This window comes from Spermophilus citellus (assembly GCF_964194105.1).
Source record: "Spermophilus citellus genome assembly, chromosome: 17".
Taxonomy (NCBI): Eukaryota; Metazoa; Chordata; class Mammalia; order Rodentia; family Sciuridae; genus Spermophilus; species Spermophilus citellus.
Genome location: NC_138199.1, coordinates 75,165,376 through 75,186,328, shown reverse-complemented (window position 1 = coordinate 75,186,328; position 20,953 = coordinate 75,165,376). Strand labels below are relative to the sequence as shown.

Below are 20,953 nucleotides of genomic sequence, written 5' to 3'. Positions count from 1 at the left end.
AGAGGGAGGGAAGGAGCAGCTCACAGGGACCAGCAACGGGCATCTGTCTGCTGCCACATGGAGTCTGGCAGACATGGGTTTGAGTCTTCCCTCCTGACGTTTATTAACTTGGCGACTCGGGGTACCTATTGAAGTCCAGCTGTGAACCCAGGCAGGCATGTGATGACCCGTCTCAAGGAGCACGGGGACCTCTGGGGACAGGGTACGTGGAGTGCCCACGATGCTGACCGCAACCTGGGAAGAGAGGCAGGGAGAGGGCTAGTCCCCAGGAACGTGGGTCGTGGAGGGAGGGGCGGGGAAGAAGCACCCCGACTGTTCTCCACCTCCCACGCCGGCAGTGCCCAGAGATCGACTAGCCCCTCGGCCCTCCCTGGGTCCGGGTGCAATGGCCTCGAGCCCAGCAGGGAGGGTGAGCAGAATGCCAGTGTCCTGAGTACCATGGGGGCCAGGAGGCCATCATGGTGCTCCATCCCTGTGCTCCTCCACTGTGGCTCCATCCCCCTTCCTCCACACACCTCGGACCCCTCACAGCCTCTCTGCCCCCTGTGCAGTGGTCACAGCCCGGGCCACGTCAGGGCTCTCTGGGGCAATGGTCACTAACTGGCTCCTGGGCGAGGTCTCCCTCCCTAGCCCTGCGCCTGCAGCTAAGGCCTGGGGTTTCTGCTCTCTCTCTTCAGGCAGGGGCTGACCTTGAGCATGGCCCTTAGGACCACCTCCTCGTGTCCTCCACAGGCCCAGGTCCCCCATGACTTCCATGCTGCCGCTCCTTGGGACTGGCAGACCTTCAGAGCGTGGGTCCTCAAGCCAGGTGAGAAGGTGGGTGCCCCCAGCCTTGCCCTTGCCTTCCTCTCTCCCACTCCTTCCCTCGCTCACTCATTTATTCAACAGACCCTTACCCAGGTGCTCTGTAGCCCCGGCTTGGAGACATGTCCACCTGCCTGACTTCACGGGGTCCACATGGGGTTGGTGGAAGGATCCACTGGTTAGCACATGTGACATGCTTAGAGCTGGGCTTGGCAGGGAGAAAGAGCCGTGGGGACAGAAGCGGCTGGTATTATTAGCACCCACCACGCAAGGCAGTGCTTCCTGTCCAGATGGCCAGCCCTGTCTGCAGACCCCTCTCCCACCAAGACAGGGTGTTTACACACCCCATCCCCCAGCCCAGGGTGGGGGGGCAGAACGCTTGCTTATTCTCCTGTCATTCCTGAGTTCCCAAAAAGGAGTAGGGGCACAATAGGTGGGTGGGACTGATGGCCTCCCCAGGAGTGGCTGCCTCTCTCTGAGATTCCGGGATCCTGCCAGAGCCAGGCCTCTGGACTCGAGCCTGACCTACTGGGGCAAGGTCTGGCAAAGGTGACACAGGTCCTGTACCGCTCACTCCTTAGGGGCGGGGAGCCCAATCTTGCCTCCTGGAAGATAGATGGAGCAGGCTGTGGCTGAGCAGGGAACAGGGATGCTGGTCCCCAAACAGAAGTCCAGGCAGAACTACAGCAGGGTGCCAGACTGCTCCCTCCCCAGGGGACCAGGGGCCAAGCATGCGGAGGGAACTGTGAATAACATGTGTAGTGGTGCCCCAACTGGACCCCACAGGCCACCCGCCTTCCTTTATCATCTCAGCAAAGCATTTACAGTCAATAAGCAGCTAATTAATTCTCTTCAAAGACCTCTCAATTATTCATCCTGGCTACAGAGAAAGCAATTAGAGCACACCCCACTCAACCCGCAGTAGCACTGAGCCGCCGGGGCTGCTCTGTGTCCCCAGGGGCCCCTCCCCTGACAGCCTGGCAGCCTGTCCCTGGGGGCCAGTGGGATCCCACCTTCCAGGAACCTCTTGCCCAGACTTGTGAGCAGCCCAGGCCCTGTCAGGGAGCACAGGGAACCCTGAGTGGTCCACAAGAGCACCGACCCGGCCATGGTCTACTGCGCCCCAGGAAAGGGGGACAACTGTGCAGGAGGGGCAAAGGAGGAGCAGGGGAGTCTGGGCAGCCCTGCCGGCCAGGCTGGGCAGGACCTGTGCCCCACAGACTGCGGGCGCTGCTCTTCCTCCCTGGGGCTGGAGCCCAGGCTCCGTGTGCCCCAGCAAGGCCTCCTCCCAGGCAGGAGGGCGGGTGGCTAAGTCGGAGCCGGCTTCCATTCTCCCCTCCAACTTCCTGGAGTTGCTAAAGTCACTTGGCCACAGCCCGGAGGGACTGGGCAGGCGGCCTGGTCCCCTGACCACCTTCTCTCCTGCCCAAGGTCCCCAGCACCGGTGGGGCTCCCCTGTCTCCCCCAAACTAGCCGCAGCCGGCATGCGCAGGGTTAACTCGGCGCTCCCGACCGCGCGATGGGGGTGGGGGGCCGGGGGCGTGCCTGTCGGGAAGTATGGATTTCTGCAGTGGTTTTACTGGAAAAGCTGAAGCCGAAGGTGGGAGGGGGTCACCATGGCAACTTCTGGCTGTGGGAACAGGTTGGCTAGTGGGAACCAATTCTTCCAGGGGCCCCAGGGGGCCCGGCAGGCCGTGGGCGCCCGGGGGACCCTACGCAGGCCTCCCAGGGATCCTCGCCACCGGGGGAGGCTCGAGGCTCTCCCCGCCCGGCCGCCCGGTAAGGGCTCCCCAGGACTGGGCCCCTGGCTCGGCCGCCCCGCCCCCATCGGAGCCCCTACACCGAGCTGTCAATCGATGAGCCAATTACCAGGCCGCCGGGCCCGCGGGAGTCTCCCTCCTGGAGAGCTTTCCCTCCGCGCTGGGCTCGCGGCCTGGGTGAAGTTCAGCCGATGCCGCAAGAGTCCCGCGCCGGCCTGACCCAGCCGAGGGTCTGGGGTGAGGGGTCAGATGGCAGCCAAGGAGCAAGTTCTTTCCCACCCCAGCAGCACGCACAGCCCTCGCAGGGAGCGAGACCCGGGCCTCTAGATGCCCAGGAAGGGGTGAGGGATGAGGGCCCGAGACTCAGGTGCACCTCCAAACCCCAACGCCCGCTGTCGGCACCTGGGGCCACCCTGCCCAGCGCCCTATCTGTTGTGGGCTCCCCCAGGCTGGACCTCCTGCGACACCCCACTAGAGCAGCTGATTCAGCCGCGGACCCCTGAGGCTTACTGGATGTGGGGCGCATGGGACCCAGGCATGTGGCCAAGTGTGCATGGTGTGCACCAGAGCAGACCCTGCCAGGAGAGGCCCAGGCTGGACTTGGGCCCCTGCAAACCCTGCAGGCTGGTGGGAGGGTCAGGCCTGTGTGTGTGTGTCACTGACAGTGTCCGGAAGACACTTCCAGGAATCTCCAGGGGGCGGTGCCAAAACGCGGGGACCAGGCAGGGAGGGGGTGTGCAGTGATGGGGGAGGGTCCACTGTGCTCAGCTTCTTGTGAAGTCGCCTGGAATGACCACCCATCCCTGAAGGCCCGTGATCGCCAACCCCGGCTCTGCTGGAGATCCTGAGACGGGTAACTCCTCTGAATGTTGGTTTCCTCATCTATGAAATGGGCACGAGAAGACCACTCCTGTCTCCAGGAAGTGGTCACTAAAATGAGACTAGATGCTAGGGAAATCGATGGACGCAGGATGCCAGAGTCCCCTGTTCTCTCCTTCCCACTCCTGCCAGAAAAGAGCCGGCCGGCCGGTCTTATGGCCTCTTGCTGATACGTGCAGCTGCACACGGAGGATCGGTTCCCTAGGGACGCACCCCAGCATTGGCCTCTGGCCATGGCGCCCCCTACCGGCGGTGTCTGCGCAGACCAGAGCCGGAGAGAGGACTAAACCTGCCGGGTTGACTCCCGCCGCGACCGAGGCACTGGTGACCCAGGCACAGGTGCGGCCTCCCAAGGCCGCGGTGTGGAGTCAACCTGCGCTCACCACGGGTCCTGGCCACGGGGCTGACTTGGGGTCGCTCCCGCACCCGCTGCTCCCCGCCCCGCGCCTGCGCTCGCGCTCTCGGGTCTGCCGAAGCCCGATAAAACATTTGGGGGAGATAAGTGCTGCGTATAAATAATTAAGACCACATGCACACTCGCCAACAGCAACAACAAAAAGTTTAAACCCCCATTCCGGGAACTGCGGCCTCACTGTGGCCCGGGGCGGGGCTGCTAAGGCCCACCTCACCGACTGGCTCCCAGGGAGGATGCCCGGTCCTCCCCAGCCACAGGGGCCTGCCTCCCTGCGGCCTAGAGAGCGCATATAGAGGGTGGCAGAGGGACTTCCAGCCCAGGGGTGGCACGGAGGACGCTGGCACCAACATGAGGTGGCCTCAGGCACCCAGGCCCAGCCCCCAGCAGGGTTTGCTGAAGCCAACACCGGACAGCCCCGAGGCAGCCAGTTGGTTCCCAGTAAGCACTGTCAAATAAACACTCAACTCCAGGCTCCCGAGCTGTCCTGAGCTCTTGATGAGGGCACAGCACCGCAGGAGTCAGCGGTCAGCACAGCTCTGCCCCTGCAGGGCTTGCTCTGTCTGTCGGGTCCCTGCTAGAGGACATGGCAGGGTCCTGCTGACAGCAGTGTCTAATCCCACGTTCTGCCTGTTCATGGTCCTCTGTCCCACCCACTGTCCCACCAAGTCATGGCTTGCTGGAGCCGCCCCTGGTGGTCCACCAGGCTCCCTGCGGGTCCATCCTCTTCTTCCCTCCATGCTCCCTGCCCATCTTCTCAAGGGAGCTCCTCCCAACTCTCTGCTGGCAGATTTTTCATCACATTTATTCAGGTATTTTCAGAATGCCCATGCTGTCAGGGATCCCAAAATGAGAAGAAACACAGTTTCTGCCCTCAGGACCCAGAAGCCCAGTGAGGGACTCTGGCAAGTGACCAGAGGTTGCTCCAAGGTAAGCAGGTGCAAGGAGGCAGGAAGAAGGGGGAGTATTAGTCAGGCACAATGGCATTCACCTGTGATCCCAGTGCTCAGGAGGCTGAGACAGGAGGATCATAAGTTTGAGGTGAGCCACAGCAATTTAGCGAGGCCCTAAGCAACCTAGCAAGACCTTATCTCGGAATAAAAACTTAAAAAAAAAAAAAAGGATTGGGGATGTAGCTCAGTGGTAAAGTTCCCCTGGATTAAATCCTCAGTACCAAAGTAAAAACAAAAAGGAAGGGGAGTTGTATCTTGGCCAAGGGGTGGGTCTGCAGTGGGAGGCTTCCTGGAGGAAGAGGCTGGAAACCAGACAGGACTTCTCCAGGTGCAGAAGAGAAAGAGGGCTGCACTCACTTCCAGTCCTCTGGCTCTGCCTCCTCCTGGCTCTGCACCGGGGCCCTCGCAGTCACAGGGGTCCTGCAGAGATCTCTGAAGCATGGGCTCCAATCTTGGCTGTGCTGCTTACTGGCAAGTTACTCTACCTCCCTGACCTCAGTTTTCTCACCAGTAAAATAGGGGTCATGGTCCCAGCCATACTGGCTCCTGGCTGTCTGTCCAAGATCCTGCCCTGGCCAGAAACAAAACATCCCAACCCTAGCACCCGGAGGGTGGGCAAGACCTTGAGGGCCCACAGCCTCCCTGGAGGGCCCTCCCTCCCCAGCCGCAGTTCACCAGGCACACAAGGTGTGCGCCTGAACTCCCGGGATTGCTGGTTCCACGGCCCACCAGGTCAGGAAGGCTCGGCAGCACGAGCTACATTCTGGGCCCTGGCAGGAGGGGGACAGTGTGTGTCCATGGAATTCAGCTCTCCAGAGATGAACTTCCCAAAGGGGTCCCTGGGCTGGGGGAGGGGTCAGGCTACAGCTGGTTCTGCATGTTGTCCCACAGTAAGGGATTCTTGGCGTCCTGGTCAGAAGTTGCACCCTAGGCTGCCCCTCTCTCACACCCCAGGGTCCCGACTTCTCTCTCCTCCCAGTGGGGACACATGTCCATGGCACCTCTGTGCCCTCCATCAAGCCATCTGGGGACTTCCCCCTCCAGGCAGCCCTCCAGGCTCCTGAGAGAGGGGCCTTCCTTCCCTCTGCCCCTGGACAGCAAGCTCAGTGGGCAGCTGCTCAGGATAAGAAACCTAGAGCCAGGAAACAGCAACCTGCAGGCCTTCACAGTTTGGATCGTGCATCTGCCAATAAGTAACATACACAAACCAGGTGTGGGGTGCACACCTGTCATCCAGCAGCTCAGGAGGCTGAGGCAGGAGGACCTAAGTTCAAGGCCAGCCTGGGCAAGTTAGGGAGACCTTGTCTAAAAATAAAAAAAAAAATAAAAAGAGCTGGGATTTAGCTCAGTGGTAAAACACCCTGGGTTCCATCCCTGCCACTACAATACAGACAGACAGACAACACATGCATAGCTATTTAAAGATCCCAAGTTTCCATGGCAGTACATATAGATTACTTGTATTGTAAACTATTTGCAAAAGATAGGCCTTTGAAAAGGGATAACTACTAGTTGTAGACTCCTCTCCACCCCCTTGGACCACCCTGTGCGTCCCTGTCTTGGAGAACAATGTGCAGGAGACACCCCTGTGCTTTCCAACCTTGGCAGGTCCTGGCACCTCGAGTTCCAACCTTCCTTCTTCCCAGAGATCCCCTCCCAAACTCCGCTACGATGACAAACATTCTTCTCATGGTCTCAGCTGTTCTTTGGCTGCTGGGGTCAGGCCTGGGATGTCCCGGATGTCCCCCAACAATGGCATGGTCCATCCCTGCAGGACTTCCAGGGAAGATAACCTAGAACTGTCTGCGGGGACGGATTGACAGATGGGTTGGGATGTGGAAGGACGCTGTGCAGAGTTGGGTAACTGAGGTTTGGATCCTGGCTCTGGAGCCAGAGAGCCTCTCTGAGCAGAGAGCCAGCGGCTGGAGGGCAACCCTGGGGTTGCACATCAGAGCCGCCGTGAGTGCCCCCGGGTTTACAGTGGGTCGTGGGAGAAATGTTGGGAGTCAGACAAACACTCTCCAAGGAGCTTCACAGGGGAGCTGCGTCACTGGGGAGTCCGTGGTTTCCTCTCACCATCTCAGGCCCCTGCCGCTGCCCAGCATCTCAAGAGAGTGTGCATCCCTACTGCTAGTCTAGGAAAAGATAAAATTCAAAGTGCAGTTCTTACCCAATGTTTTCACACCACAGCAAAGTCCAAAGTCCTAAGCTGAACTCCTAAGTCGGGAACCACCTGTATTCCCTGTCGGGAAACTGCCTGTCCAGGGATTCAGGCCCTCAGTGGGCTGGGCACCATTCCTGCCCACACCCCTTGTCACTGAGATGCCAGGACCCTACTGCAGTAGTCAGGGAAGCCCACCCAGGGTGACAGGTGAGCGAGTCCTGGAATTCTGCATCTCCAGGGCAGAGCCAAAGCCTTGGCTTCTGTCCACACGAATCCCACTCATGTCTGTCTTGGGCACCTTCCTTGTTCTTTCCCACAAAGACTCTGGCCCTGTGGCTGCAGGAGCAGAAGAGGGTGAAGGGGAGGGCCTCAGGGGAAGGGTGCTGTCCGCGGGTACTCTGCCAAGCAGGCACTGCCCTGAGCTGGGCCTCGAGCTTGTGGCCCACTCACCCTCAGTCCCCTGTGCCCAGCACTGGGCCAGTGCCTGTGGAACTGGATCTGCCCCTAGATGGCTGCCGCAGGCCGTGCCAGCATCTGACCCTCCGTCCTCCTGACCAGCAGGCTGAAGGGCCAGAACAGGGGCCCCTCACAGGCAAGGGCATAGGCAGGCAGGGAGCTGACCCTTGTGCCTGGGTCCAGGCCCAGTAACAGGAAGCAAGAGCCCTGATGCCGGTAAACGAGATCCGAGAGAGATTAGAGGTCTTGCTGCCTAATCAGAAGCTGCCTGAAGTTGGAGGACAAGTTACTGGAAGGAGGAGGAAACTGCGGCGGTAAATAATGTCAAACTGAGCACAGGCCCCAGCCGACAGCAGCAGGCCCGAGGCTGTGGGGCGGGGCAGGTGGGGCTCGGGTGTACCCTGGACTCAGCTGGAGCCTGGGCCCTGGACAGGGGGCTTAGACACTCCCTGGGCTTCAGTCTGTTCCAGAGCTTTGCAGGAACCGCTGTGACTCAGTCCCCAGGCCCCTGCCCCCAGGGTCCATGCACATCACAGCCTCCCAGCCCCCCAGGGAGGCCCTTGAGTCAGGGACCCAGCTCTGGGGCTTGCAGGGCTCCCTCAAGTCTTCTCTGCCCCTCCCCAAAGCCCAGGTTCCTGGAAGCTGGCTGCTTCCCAGCAGCTCAGGGGGAGCCGGGGCCACTGGTCCCAGAGGGTTTCCCAGGGTTCTACCTGCTCCGCCCACCCTGCTCTCAGGCCTTCAGACTGGGCTCCTAGGCTCCAAATCTGCCCCCCAGCCCCACCCCACCCCTCAGCCCCTCAAAGCCTACAGCTCTGTGTCTACACCCCTGGACCCCAAAGTGTGGGCGCCTGACCAGTTGCTCCAATCCCAGTATGCAGAGCTCCAGCCTCTTGGGAGGAGGGCCCAGGGCAGTGCCTGTCAGGTACCAGGCTTCCTGAGGCTGGGGCAGGGTTCCCAGGCTGACCAGAGGCCACCTCTGAGTGCCCTTTGGTGGCGGTGTTGTCATGGTGTCCCTGGTTCCCCTGGACCCCTGTGGCCTCTGACGCTTCTTCAGACCGACCTCAACTGTCCGCCCTTGATCCCCACCCTGACCCCGTGACCCCAGCCTGAACCAGGGCAGCACAGAACGGAGGGTTGCCTCCTGGGCTGCCAGACTTCAACAGTGAAGTGTCAGGTGGGCAAGCAATGGCTCTTCCATGTGTCGGGCACACGTTCCCCAGCGCAGGAGAGAATCACCATGACCTTGAGGCGGGGAGAACGACCTTCACAAGACTCGGGTCACAGAGCAGGGACACGCCCACTGTGACTACGTGAGAGGAAGGCTTCCTATTCATCAGTGATGCTGGAGAAGCCAAAAGACCAGGCCCAGCGGCGGCGAGCAGCGCGGATAAGCAGATTTCAGTCTGGCCTGTCAATAAGATGCCGGGCCCTGGCGCACGCCTGTGATCCCTGTAACTCTGGAGCCTGAGGCAGGAGGATCGAAAGTTCAAGGCAAGCCTCAGAGAGAGAAGACAGGAGAGAGGAGAGACATGACATGAACAGGTTTTCACAAACAAGGACCACACACTCACCAGGATGGCTCGAGCTGAGGAGTCTGATGATGCTAAGTGTTGCTGAGATAGACATGCAGTGGGGAAGTGGGAGAGGAAATCATTTCCACCCTTGGGAAATGGCTCACGAGGTGTCCTGTGACACCAGTTCTACCCCCGGGCATGTGCCCTGCAGAAGCTGAGGCACCTGAGCCCAGGAATCAGGAATAAGAACGTGGCCAAGTGTGGTGGTGCACTCCTGTCATCCCAGCAATTTGGGAGGCTGAGGCAGGAGGATTGCAAGTTCAAGGTCAGTCTCAGCAATTTAGTGAGGCCCTAAGCAGCTTAGCGAGACTCTGTCTCCAAATAAAAAATAAAAAGGGCTGGGGATGTGGCTCAGTGGTTAAGTGGCCTTGGGTTCAATCCCTGGTACCAAAAAAACAAAAACAAAACAAAACAAACAAAAAGAATGCTCCTGGCTGCATTGTTTGTAAAGAGCCAGTGTAGACACAGCCCAGAGAATGGAGAAATAGAGTATCACAAACAACAGTAGAAAGGTACATGTGGTGGCAAAGCAGGAACTTCAGCCCTGACAGATGGCTCTTGGGGAAGTAGTGTCTGCTCAGAGAAGCCAGACCTAAAAGAATCCACGCTCCCAGAGAGTTCAAAGCCAGCCACACTCCACACACACGAGGGGACGCAGACAGGGGGCAGAGCCATACGAAAGGCAGGGAATGTCCATCAGAGCAAGCAGCTACTCTGGCAGAGGGAGGGTTGGATGGGAAGGAAGTTTCTGGAACCCCGGCCCTGGTCTATTCTTGATATGAGTGGCCACCGTGTAGGAGCTCATCTGATATTTATGTTTATTTGTAACACCGTACAAAAATGCTTCCTGCTGGGCTGGGGATGTGGCTCAAGCGGTAGCGCGCTCGCCTGGCATGCGTGTGGCCCGGGTTCAATCCTCAGCACCACATACCAACAAAGATGTTGTGTCCGCCGAGAACTAAAAAATAAATATTAAAAATTCTCTCTCACTCTCTCTCTCTCACTCTCCTCTCTCACTCTCTCTTTAAAAAAAAAAAAAATGCTTCCTGCACTTTTCTGTAGGAGTGCTGCATCTCATAATTTAGAAAGAATAACAAGTGTGTTTGTGCAGAACTCTGGGATCTGGCGCTCTCCCCGGCCCAGTGCCTGGAGTTCACTGCCGCCAGCAGATGGGGTGGGGGTCATCATCCTTAGCGGGGCAGGGGCTCCCCAGCTCCACGAGCAGAAGCCCGCTGTGACCAGTCTGTAGTCTGCCTGCCCTGTGCCCGGCTGCTCGCCCCCTGCGGTCCCCCCAGCTTTGGAGCACCTCTCTGTGGACTTCCCCAGGTGGTGCAAGGCAGACGCTCTGACTTGCTGTCTGTCTTCCCTGACCAGCAGGGAGATGCAGGGGCTTGGGGAGCTCCAGTCCTTTCCCCTCCCACCCTCCCGAAGCGCAGATGGCCTTGACATGGGGTGGCCCCCATATGCACCAGCACATGCCACTGCCATGCCCAGCCATGCCCCCAGGCCCAGGGCCCTGCCCTCCTGCCAGCCTCCCAGGCTGCAAGTGATGCTAGTGGTACAGACAGTGTCCCCAGACTCACAGGCTATCAGGTCTGGATGCAGGCCAGCACCCTATAGAGGGCTCAGAGCCAAGGGGATGGGATGGAAAGGACATTTCCCTGGCCTGTTTACCAGGACCCGCTATCTCCAGCTCCATCTGCTGCCTCCTTATCTCCACAGGGCCAGCCCCGTTCCCAGCAGCAGCCTCCTGCCGCTCACTTCCTGCCAGCAGCCTTACAGGAATATGCACACTGAACTCAGCCTGTGAGAGTGTATGTGTGTGTGTGTGTGTGTGTGTGTGTGCGCGCGCGTGTGTGTGCCTGCGCGTGCCCATACCCCAGAGCCAGGGCCGCCTGTGCAGGTGCCAGGGAGCCAGGGGGCTGTGGAAGCAGCCCACCCGGGACTCCTATCTCGAGGCTCCTTGAGCCTGGGCCCGTCTCCCCCAGCCCTGGGACTGAGGAACAGGTCGAGATGGCCAGCAAGGGAGCAACCGCAAGGTCCCCAACCTTCCTCCAAAGCAGGGCCTGCACCAGTTCTCCACTCATGCTGCAGGGCCCCCAGGGTCAGGGATGTCAGACGCTGTGTCCCTCCCTTGTCAACCACTCAGCTGATGGTTACCACGTCCTGGAGCCAGGCCCTGTGTTCAAGGATGGAAGCCCTGGGCCCTGTGTGCCTGGAGCATGAGCTCACCCAGTAAAGCTAGGAGTAAACCCACAACAACTGTGTCCGCAGCAGTGGGAATCAAAGGAGCGGCAGGCCTCCCCAGGTGGGCCACCTCCCTCCCCTGCTGGGCTGGGGCCAGGAGCTTCCTGGAAGAAGAGGCCTCTCTGAGACCTGAAGCCTGAGAAGGGGTTTCTGAGTAGAAGGAATGCAGGTGCAGAGACCCATGTGTGGAGGAAAGGCTAGCAGACCTGTGGAACAGAAATGTCACAGGCCAGGGCCCGGGGACAGCCATGGAACTTCAAGGGGTAGAAACAGTGGCAGGAGTGGGCTGGGCTGCAGGGCCAGTCCCTGAGGCCAGGAACCTGCTGGGCCAGCAAGAGCCCAAGGAGGCCTGGCCAAGTACTGGCTGTGGAGAGAGAAGGGGACAGCTGGCGCATGGGGGCAGGAGGCGACCCCTCGACCTCTGGTGGTGGGAATTCTCCTGCTGAGAACTGAAGACAGGACAGAGTTACAGAGACAGGGGAAGGGGTCAGCACAGAGCCAAAGCAAGAGGACAAGAAGACTGGCTCTGTGGAGCCTTCTCACACCAGCCTGGGAGCTGAGACCTGTCCCCAGCTGCCACCGGAACCTGACTTAGATCTCAGGTGCAGCCAGGGACACACAGACATACACACATACACACACACACACATAGAGGGATACACACATGTATGCCATGCACACACATATATACCACACCCACATTCATGCACATATACACAACCCACACGTATGAACCCACAGATATGCACGCCATACACATTCACATATACACACCCACAGGAGCCCAGGTGGCCTCCTGGGGAAAAGCCTGGGAAGCCCTCCCCAGTAGGCCTCACGGAAGCCACAGGCCCCTGCCTTCCCCCACGACAGTCCACCCTTGCTGCTCCTTTCACACTGTAGGCTCCACTGGGCCACAGTGGGGCTGGTGTGGGTGCCCTGGGGACAGGGAGGACCTGGCAGATGGAAGCTGTTCTGTCCCCACTAGCCCCAGGGAAGGATTACTCTGCCTCCTTGCCCTGTCCCTTTCCCAAGCCTGCAAGCAGGGAGGCTGCCAGCCAGAAGGTTCTGCAAACAGGGAAGGACCTTCAGACAGGAGGCCACTCGGTGGTTCTGCCCTGGCTAGGAGGTGCCTGGGACCCACTCTTTTGTCTCCCGGCTCCCCTGAGAGCTGCTGCATAGCTGCTCCAGCCCATCCACCTCCCTTTCTTCCCACAGAGGCCCCTGCTTCCCACCCCCTACTTCCCAGCAGAAGGGCTGGGCCAGACAATGAGATAAGGACCTTGTTTTCTAAGGTCAGACCAGGGGGACTCCTGCTGTAGGGAGGGCAGTGATCCCTTTCCTTCTACAGGGGTCCTTGGGGTCCCAGACCAACAGGGACTTGCCATCCCTTCAGGACGGCCCTGCCAGGCCTGAGCCCTGAGAGTTGGTCTCAACCTGGAGGTAGGGTTTGGGCTCCATCTCCAGTCCCTCTCACTTCTCCAGCTGCTCTGGGGCCTTGGGCTCGCCAGCACCAGCCTGCCCAAGGCTTTGCCCATGCTGTTCCCTGCTCAAAGAACTCCCTCCTCCTTCTCCTGGTGAATGCCCTGCTCTGTCCTCAAACTGGACCGAGTCGCTGCTCCCTCCAGGAGGCCTGCTCTAGGGCCAAGACTAGGTCTCCCCAGCTGCTCCCTCCTGGCACTCCTCCACTCCAGGGGCCTGAGCAGGGCAGGCTGTGTCTGCTCTCCTCAAGTATCCAGACCTGGCTTGGAGGAGGCCTGGTGGGCGGCTGACAGATGAGCCTGCTCTTCACCCTGGGGGCAGAGGGGGCTCCCCAGCTGGTGTGGCCTCTGCTCAGCTGGGGCTCCTGTCAGACGGACTTTCTCCCATTGGAGACAGACCACACCCGAGGCCTGTGCCCTGGGAAGGGGAGCTGCTGAGCGGGACGGGCCCTGTCCTCCCTGTGAGGGAAGGTCACCCATGGTCTGAGCTGAGTCAGGGTGCACCCCCGAACAGCAGCACCTAGCCCCAGAGCCTTGGGCTTCTAGACCATGAGCATTATCAATAATGACAGTCTCAGAGTCACAACAACACTAGAATGAACACTCCTGACATAAAGCTTCCCATGAGCCAGGCACAAGGGCCATGGCTAGACATACACAGTCACTGATACCCACAGCAGCCCATTTCTCAGCTGAGAAAAGGGAAGCATGACTTGTTCAAGGTCCCACAGCTGGCAGACGAGTTGGTTTTTAGATATTTGTTTGTTGCAGTGCTGGAGACAGAACCCAGGGCTCACGTGTACTAGGCAAGTACTCTACTTCCGAGCTGCACGCCAGACCTGAGTGAAGGATTTGATCTTCACACACGGTCAGACAGCCACTGGTATCCTTCAGCACTACCCTGCCTCTGTGGAGGCACCTGTCCCCCAGGGCAGGAGTGTGTGGAAGAGGGTTTTTTCCTAGACATTGCATTGGCAATCACCCATTATGCCTGGTGAGGTTGTATGCCTGGACCCAGTACCACCCTTGTGTTCCCTGCTTGGCACCTACCTAGATGTACTTGGCACACAGTAGGCGCTCAGTAAATCTATATGGAAAACAGTAAACCAGAAGAAGCTATTTGTGTCTGTGTGTGTGTGTGTGTGTGTGTGTGTGGTGCTGGGGATTGAACCTAGGGCCTTGTGCATATGAGGCAAGTACTCTACCAACTGAGCTATGTCCCCAGCCTATGAGGCTTCTATTTAGGGGCAACATAACACTAAGCTGCAGAGCTGTCCTCTGAAGACAGGTGATCCCTGGATCCCAGCAATTGATCTAAGTGACTTTAGACATGTTCCTTAGCCTCTGAAGTCTCAGTGTCCACATCTGTTAAACGGGGACAAGTGTTTCCCAGAGCTGTTGGGAGGTTTGACTGAGTTAAATTCCTAGTGTCCTAGTGTGCAGGCCCACAGGAGCAGCTCCATTCCTTTGGTCTCCTCTGCGACGGACGGCGAACCACAACTCCCAGCATGCAACGGGGCCCTCCCGGGCTCGCCGCGAGCAGCGTGGACTACAACTCCCAGCGTGCCCAGCGGCCTGTCCGGCCAGGGTCAGCCAGCCGCCGCAGTCTGGACGCCGAGCTAGCCGGCCCGCTTCTCCTAGACGGCCTCCCCGGGAGGAGAGAGGGCAGCCACTCCCGCCGGGCTGGGAGACGGGCGCTGCCCCCGCCATGCTCTCCGGACTGGCCCGGGCCGCGGCCCTGAGGCTCGGGGCGCCCTGCGCACGATGGTTGGGAACCCGGGCGGGGGTCCCAGCCCACGTGGTGGACCTGCGTAGCGACACGGTGACCAGGCCCGGGCCGGCCATGAGGCGCGCCATGGCCGAGGCGGTCGTGGGGGACGACGACTACGGCGAGGACCCCACCGTCCGCGGTGAGCCGGGCATGCAGGCCCGCGGCGGGGGTCGTCTCTGGATGACCCCAGGGCGCTGTCCATGGTGCTTAGCGGGGAGGGCGGCCAGGACTGGGCGCTCAGCTGACATTCAGACCGAGCATTGCGCGCTCTGAGAGCTTGTTGGCCCATCCCCCGGCCTGTTGGAAATGCAGGTCCCACACTGGGCCTGCTAAACTAGAATCTGCATTTTAATAGGATAACACAGTGACTTGTTTGCACAGTGCATTGTCACCCAGCTGCCATCTATAGTCAATGGTAGAACCAGTGTTTGAATCCAGTTCTTTTTCTTCTTCTTCTTTTTTTTTTTTTTTGTTTGTTTTTTTGTTTGCAGTACTGGGGATTGAACCCCCGGGATCTTTGCCTATGAGCTATGTCCCCAGCCCTTTTTATTTCTTATTTTAAGATAGGTCTAAGTTGCCCAGGCTGGCCTCAAACTTGCAATCCTCCTGCCTCAGCCTTCCAAGTCGCTAGGATTACAGGTGTATGCCACCATGCCTGGCTTGAATATAGTTCTTCTGACTCTAAAATCCATAACCACTCTCCTGCACCCTCTGCTGCCTCCATGAGGACAAGCAAAACCAATCTGGAAAGGGGGGTTTTCCATAGGCTACACCTCTCTAGGATTGGGATCTAATAATCCAAAGGGTGGTTTAAGGATATAGGGGCCCACAACCCATCCTGAGCTGAGTTGGTTCTGCTGGGCTGGGTATAGCCCTTCACTGGGCCAGGAACTAGTCACCAGTTAAACTCCCAGGGCTTGTGTGTAGGGTCACTGGGTAATTGGGACTGGTCATGCATGGGGCAGACACCTGCTGTTACCAGGAGTTTCAAAGATACGAGGCACTGCTGAGCTCAGCAGGCAGCCTGCTGTGTAAACCAGTCACCACATCAGAGCCAGGGAGGTGCTGTGTTGACAGCAGCCTGTGAAGCGTTCCTTGGGAGCCAGGGGTTAGGGGCAAGTGCATGGTTCACAGGGAAGGGGGACTTTCCAGAGGTGCTCCTTAAGGATGGCACCTGTGCCCCAGGCAGGGAAGGGAATTCTGACTCCCAGGCACAGGGCTTCAGAAGCACATGCACACTTTTTTTTTTTTTTTTTTTTTTTTTTGCGATGGGGCAGAGGCCTTGAATGTCATGCCAAGGGCTTTGGACCTGATGCCACAGTCAGAGAACTAGCATGGGCTTTAGAGCAGGAGCCCCACTTGTCCTCCAGCTGTACCCTTTGTTCCCCCTCCAGCTCCCTAGAGGCTCCCTGCCTAGGGGTAGAGGAAGTCAGCAGAGAAACCACAGGGCCCCACCTCCTGGAACTGATGGGAAAGGAAGCAAGACAGGTGTGAGGTTGGGGTGGAACACAGGGTTCAAACCACAAGAGAGTTTCAGTGGCCTGGTGGGGGGAACCATGGCTGAGGAGGAGGTGAGGTGCAGTGGGTTGACTCAGGAGCCTCCAGTCCCAGCTGTGTGGTTACCCAGGCCACAGACTGTGCAGCTGGTAGACTGGAGCTCCAGCCACGCCCACTTGGCCACTCACCTTGGCCTCGGGCAAAGGGGCTCACATCTGAACAAAAGTACTTTGAACTGTGCCTGTGCAGCCATCCCAACTGCTTGGTGGTAACTGTTGATAGTTTTCCTTGCCCCACCCTCCCCTTCCTCCTCAGAGCTGCAGGAAAGGGCCGCCCAGCTGCTGGGGGTGGAGCAGACTCTGTTCGTGCCCACCAACACCATGGCCAACCTCATCTGTGGTGAGTCTGACTCCCAGGTCCTCCATGTACCCACTGCCCCTCTGTATCCAGGGCTGTGACGTTCATGAACAGCTTTCCTGGATTTTTGCTGGGTGCAACATTGGGGTGTCCTGGCGGAGGAGGGGAGCAGAAGAGACTGAGGTGGGCTGACCCCTGTTCCTCCCCTGCTTCTCATCCCAGGGTGCTCTGGCCCTACAGTTCCTGTAACCACACCATCCTCACCCCTTAGGCTGTCCTGTGGTACCCTTCCACTTACCTCACCTAGTAAGCACCCCTCCCAGTTCCCTGTGTGCATGTGCCCTCAGTTTGCTGACAGGGCCTGGTGGCTGCTAGTGCCCTGAGCTGCCAGTCTCCAAGGAACAACAGAGTGGCCAGCTTCTCCCTGCAGGGGAGGTTCTGCAGGTGGGGTCATGGACATGTGGCCCGGCATTCACAGCGTCCCATCCCCAAGCTGTTTATCCCGCCCGTGGCAGTAAGGTGTCTCAAAGGGGTGCTGTTTCCTAATTGGCATATGCTGTGGCCCTGGGGCTCAGCCCAGATGAAGCACATGGGCACCCTAGGACTCAGAGCCAAGTCCTACCCTCCTTCCGTTTGTCTCAGTGATGGGCCACTGCCGGCGCCGGGGCTCCCAGCTCCTCCTTGGGCAGGAGTGCCATCTCCACGTCTATGAGCAGGGCGGGGTGGCTCAGGTAAGGACCAGGCACCACTCCCCTGGGGCCCGGACATCCTCTAGCCAGTACAGGTGGCCTAGGTGCTGCTTCCCAGGCACCCGGCTGGAACCTGCAGAGAAAAGGGGAGAGCCTGACAGAAGCTGCAGGAAGGTGGGAGGGAGAACCAGGTCTCAGCTTTGCAGGTAGGGGCAGAAGCGGCTGCCTGCCTGGTGCTTGGTGCCCTGCTGCCCCCTAGTGAGCACTTGGAACACTGGCACTCCAGGAAGGAGCCAGAGGAAACAGGGAAACATCTCAAATGAAAACGGGCCAGGGGCCTACACACCCTCCTCACTTGGGGTGCTGTGTCTGGATGCACAGAGCCAGGGAAAGTCCTTGAAACCCCGAGATGGGAAGGAGCAGGCACAAGATTGGGGTCTGGCTCCCTATTCCAGAGGACCCCTCCCATCCACCAGGAGGTACAGCTGGACCCCTGGACCTGCCTGATCCTTCACCCCTTTCCTCACCTGCAGATTGCTGGGGTGCACTCTCACTTGCTCCCAGACCTGCCCCGTGGGACCCTGGACCTGGATGAGCTGGAGAGGGTGATCACTCGGGGCCTTGGGAACCCGTATCACCCAGTCTGTGAGCTTGTATGCCTAGAGAACACACATAGCAGCTCAGGGGGCCGGGTCCTCCCTATCGACTACCTCCGCCAGGTAGGCTCTGCCCCGCCACTTCCCCCACTACCAGCCTGCTCCTGGCTTCCTGTGTCTTTTGAACCCCTATCTGACATGTCACACACCTGTTAGTGGGCAGGCTATCATGGGGGAACATGTGTCGGCCCTAGACTAAAGATGCAAAGGGGATTACTGTCCAGTTTAGGGGCCCTAGTCCCTGCACTTGTGTGCACATGTAGGTATCAACATATGTGCACACACACTCTGCTGAGAGCCAAGTTCCAAAGCAGCATTGAGGACAGCTGCCCTGGCCCGGGAACACGCTCCTGGTGGGGCTGCGGAGTGAGCAGGTGTTGGGTGCGCCTCCAACTTCCCCTGGTCCTTAGCAATAGCAAGGGGGCCAGGAGGCTGCCGCAGCTGAGTTCTGCTCCCCAAGTGACTGCACGGGCACACCACCTACCTCTATGTCCTGCACTCCTTGGGGCCTCCTGCTGCTGTCATGCAGCTTAACCAAAATGAGACGTTATGTCCTTGGCCCTTGGCAAGTGCTCCATAAAGAAGAGTTGAGTGGGTTCAGTCCCCAGTACTGCAGGAAGCTGGCACACCCACGGCCCTGGGTTCCATCCCGGGCACCGAAACCACTCAAGTTAAAGCACCACCGAGGCTCAGGCAGCACAGCGGAACCACTCAGGTGGCTCCAGACCCCTCAATTCTTCAAGAGCCATACCCAGGGGCCTCCTAGAGACCTGCCCTATCACCTGTCCCATTAACCTCTGCCTGCACTTCACCCAGGTACACCTCTTGGCCCAGTCCCATGGGGCCCGTGTCCACCTGGATGGAGCTCGACTGATGAATGCAGCTGTGGCTCTGCATGTCCCCCCCGCCCGCATTGTGGAGCATTGTGACTCTGTGTCCTTCTGTCTCTCCAAGGTGGGGAAGCCCCTGGGGTGGTCTTCCAGACAGATGGGGTGGGGGTGCCTTGCAGAAGGAGCTGAGTTTCCCTGAGCTCCTGACCTGGCGCTGGTCCTGGACTCCAGATGCTGCATTGCCCCTGCCTACCGCTGGGTCAGTAGGAGGCTCCTCTCTTCCCACAGGGCCTGGGTGCACCAGTGGGGGCCCTGGTTGGGGGGCCCAAGGACTTCATCCAAGAAGCGTGGCGCCTCCGTAAAGCCCTGGGTGGGGGCATGCGTCAAGCCGGGGTGCTCGCCGCAGCCGCCCTGGTGGGACTGGCTGAGGCGGAGGAAGAGCTGCCGAGGGACCACGAGAACGCACGGAGGTTTGCCAGAGGTGCTCGGTGACCCCCTTTGACTCCTTCCAACCTGTGGGGGATCTCCTGCAGCAGGCCCAAGCCCCCGGCAGGTCTGCACCCCCCTAGCCTCCAGGATACTGATTTTGCCACTGAGTCTCTAGGGTGGGACCCAGGCCAAGTCGCCTCACCAGCCCTGCTCCACTAGGAAGTGCTCGGTGGAGACGGGATCATGGTTCTCTGCAGAATCACAGAGTGGCCTCTAACTCGGGTCTTTCCTCCATTAACTGAGTCCTCGTGGTGACCCACTTCAGCAATAAGGAAACAGGCCCAGAGAGGCCCACTGATCTAAGGTCACATGAGTAAACAGGTCCCTGTGATCCCGAAGGCCATGTCAGGACTGGTGCTCTTCTGTGGCAGCTGCTTGCCCCTCTGCCTTCCCCAGCTGACAATTCTGGGTGGTGGGGCTGTGGCGGGGTCCTGGGGTTGGGCTTTTCTCACTGTGGGCCCTGGCACAGGACTCCAGGCCTTGGCATCGCCTCACTGCTCTGTGGATCCTGCTGCTGTGGAGACCAACATGGTGATGGTGACGGTGGTCGGGCTGCCCGCTGCGGACCTGTGCCAGCGCCTGCAGGCTGTGAGCCCCGACGAGGTGGCCCAGACAGGCCGTGCTGTGCGCGTGCTGCTGTTTCCCTGGACAGAGCAGTCTGTGCGTGCCGTGTGGCACCGTGACGTCTCCACCCAGGACACTGAGCTGGCACTGAGGAAGTGGGAGTTTGTGCTGAGGCAGTTGGGGCCCTGAGGGTGGGGCCCCGGGCCCCGGCCCCAGCTGGGATTGAAGTGGGGTGTGGAAGTGCCCCGAGCCTCTGGCAGAGAAGTACAGGCCGGTCTCTGGGGGAAGATGACTCCGCCCAGAGCCTACGGTTTTCTCAGTGATGTCCCCACTCAGTCAGAGACAACCAGGCAAGGGAGGGGACAAGATGTGACTGAAAATCAAGAGAAAAACACAGACAAAAGAAACAGACACAGGATCACAATAATGGACTTGTTATACACAGGCTTTAAAATAAAATATTTAAGAAAGGCAAAAGCATAAAGTTTGACAGACAACTTGAAATCATAAGGCTACCTGGAAACTCTAAAACTGAAAAATATAATAACTCAGCCGCGCATGATGGCGCATGCCTGGAATCCCAGCAACATGGGAGGCTGAGGCAGGAAGATTGCAAGTTTGAGGCCAGCCTCAGAAACTTAGCGAGACCTATCTCAAAATAAAAAAATAATAAGAAGAAGATAAAAAGGGCTGGGGATGTGGGTCAGTGGTTAAACATCCCTGGGTTCACTCCCTGAAAAAAAAAAAAAGTCAGTGGATAGGTTGGATAGCAGATAAGACATAGCTCAAGAGAGAGCATGGAAGAGAAAGAAAGAATAGGAAAAATATATATCTGCGTGAGCAGACCCAAAAGTCATTCTGTGAAGAGTAATCAAATCAAAAACCCTGGTAAAACTGACCAAGAACGAGAGGGGGAAGCACAGAGAGTTTTTGAAAAGGATATAATTTAAATTGCTAAATTTAATATAAAAAGGATAAAATTTAAATTGCTTATATTATACCCAAGAATGACTACCACTAATATTTGTGCATGTTTCATTCTGGGATCTCTGTGTGTGTGTTGAGAGAAGGGAGATCTGTGGTTGGCTTTCCATCACTAACAGTTACCTGAGGTCATCAACTTATCAGGGGAAGAGGTTTATTTTGGCGCCCAGTTTTGCTGTTCTAGTTCCTGACTGTCTGGACCTATGGCAAGACAGCCCATTGTAACAGAAGCTTTTACTACCTGGATCTTTGGGGAACACCTCAGATCCAAACTGTAACATTCCTCTTAGTAGGAACCCAGGAGGAGACTGGCTTTGGAAAGATCAAGTAGTGATGTTGGCTTCAGAGTGCCAGTTTGCTGTTCAGATGCCAAACATACAGCTTACCAG

At 58.4% G+C, this 20,953-nt stretch overlaps 1 protein-coding gene across 2 annotated transcripts; it reads left to right on the top strand.

Moving 5' to 3' along the window:
* The first annotated feature begins 14,302 nt into the window (after window positions 1-14,302).
* Window positions 14,303-20,511, top strand: LOC308636298 (uncharacterized protein). 2 transcript variants are annotated; one of them, XM_081271720.1, is made up of 7 exons: window positions 14,303-14,637; window positions 16,311-16,394; window positions 16,995-17,083; window positions 17,575-17,760; window positions 18,514-18,651; window positions 18,816-18,997; window positions 19,486-20,511. In XM_081271720.1, the coding sequence occupies exons 1-7, from the start codon at window positions 14,436-14,438 to the stop codon at window positions 19,697-19,699; spliced, it is 1,095 nt and encodes a 364-aa protein (XP_081127846.1). In that variant the 5' UTR covers window positions 14,303-14,435; the 3' UTR covers window positions 19,700-20,511. The 2 variants fall into 2 exon arrangements, with proteins under 2 accessions (XP_081127846.1, XP_081127845.1); XM_081271719.1 differs by having other exon boundaries at window positions 14,304-14,637; window positions 18,816-19,008.
* Window positions 20,512-20,953: the final 442 nt, after the last annotated feature.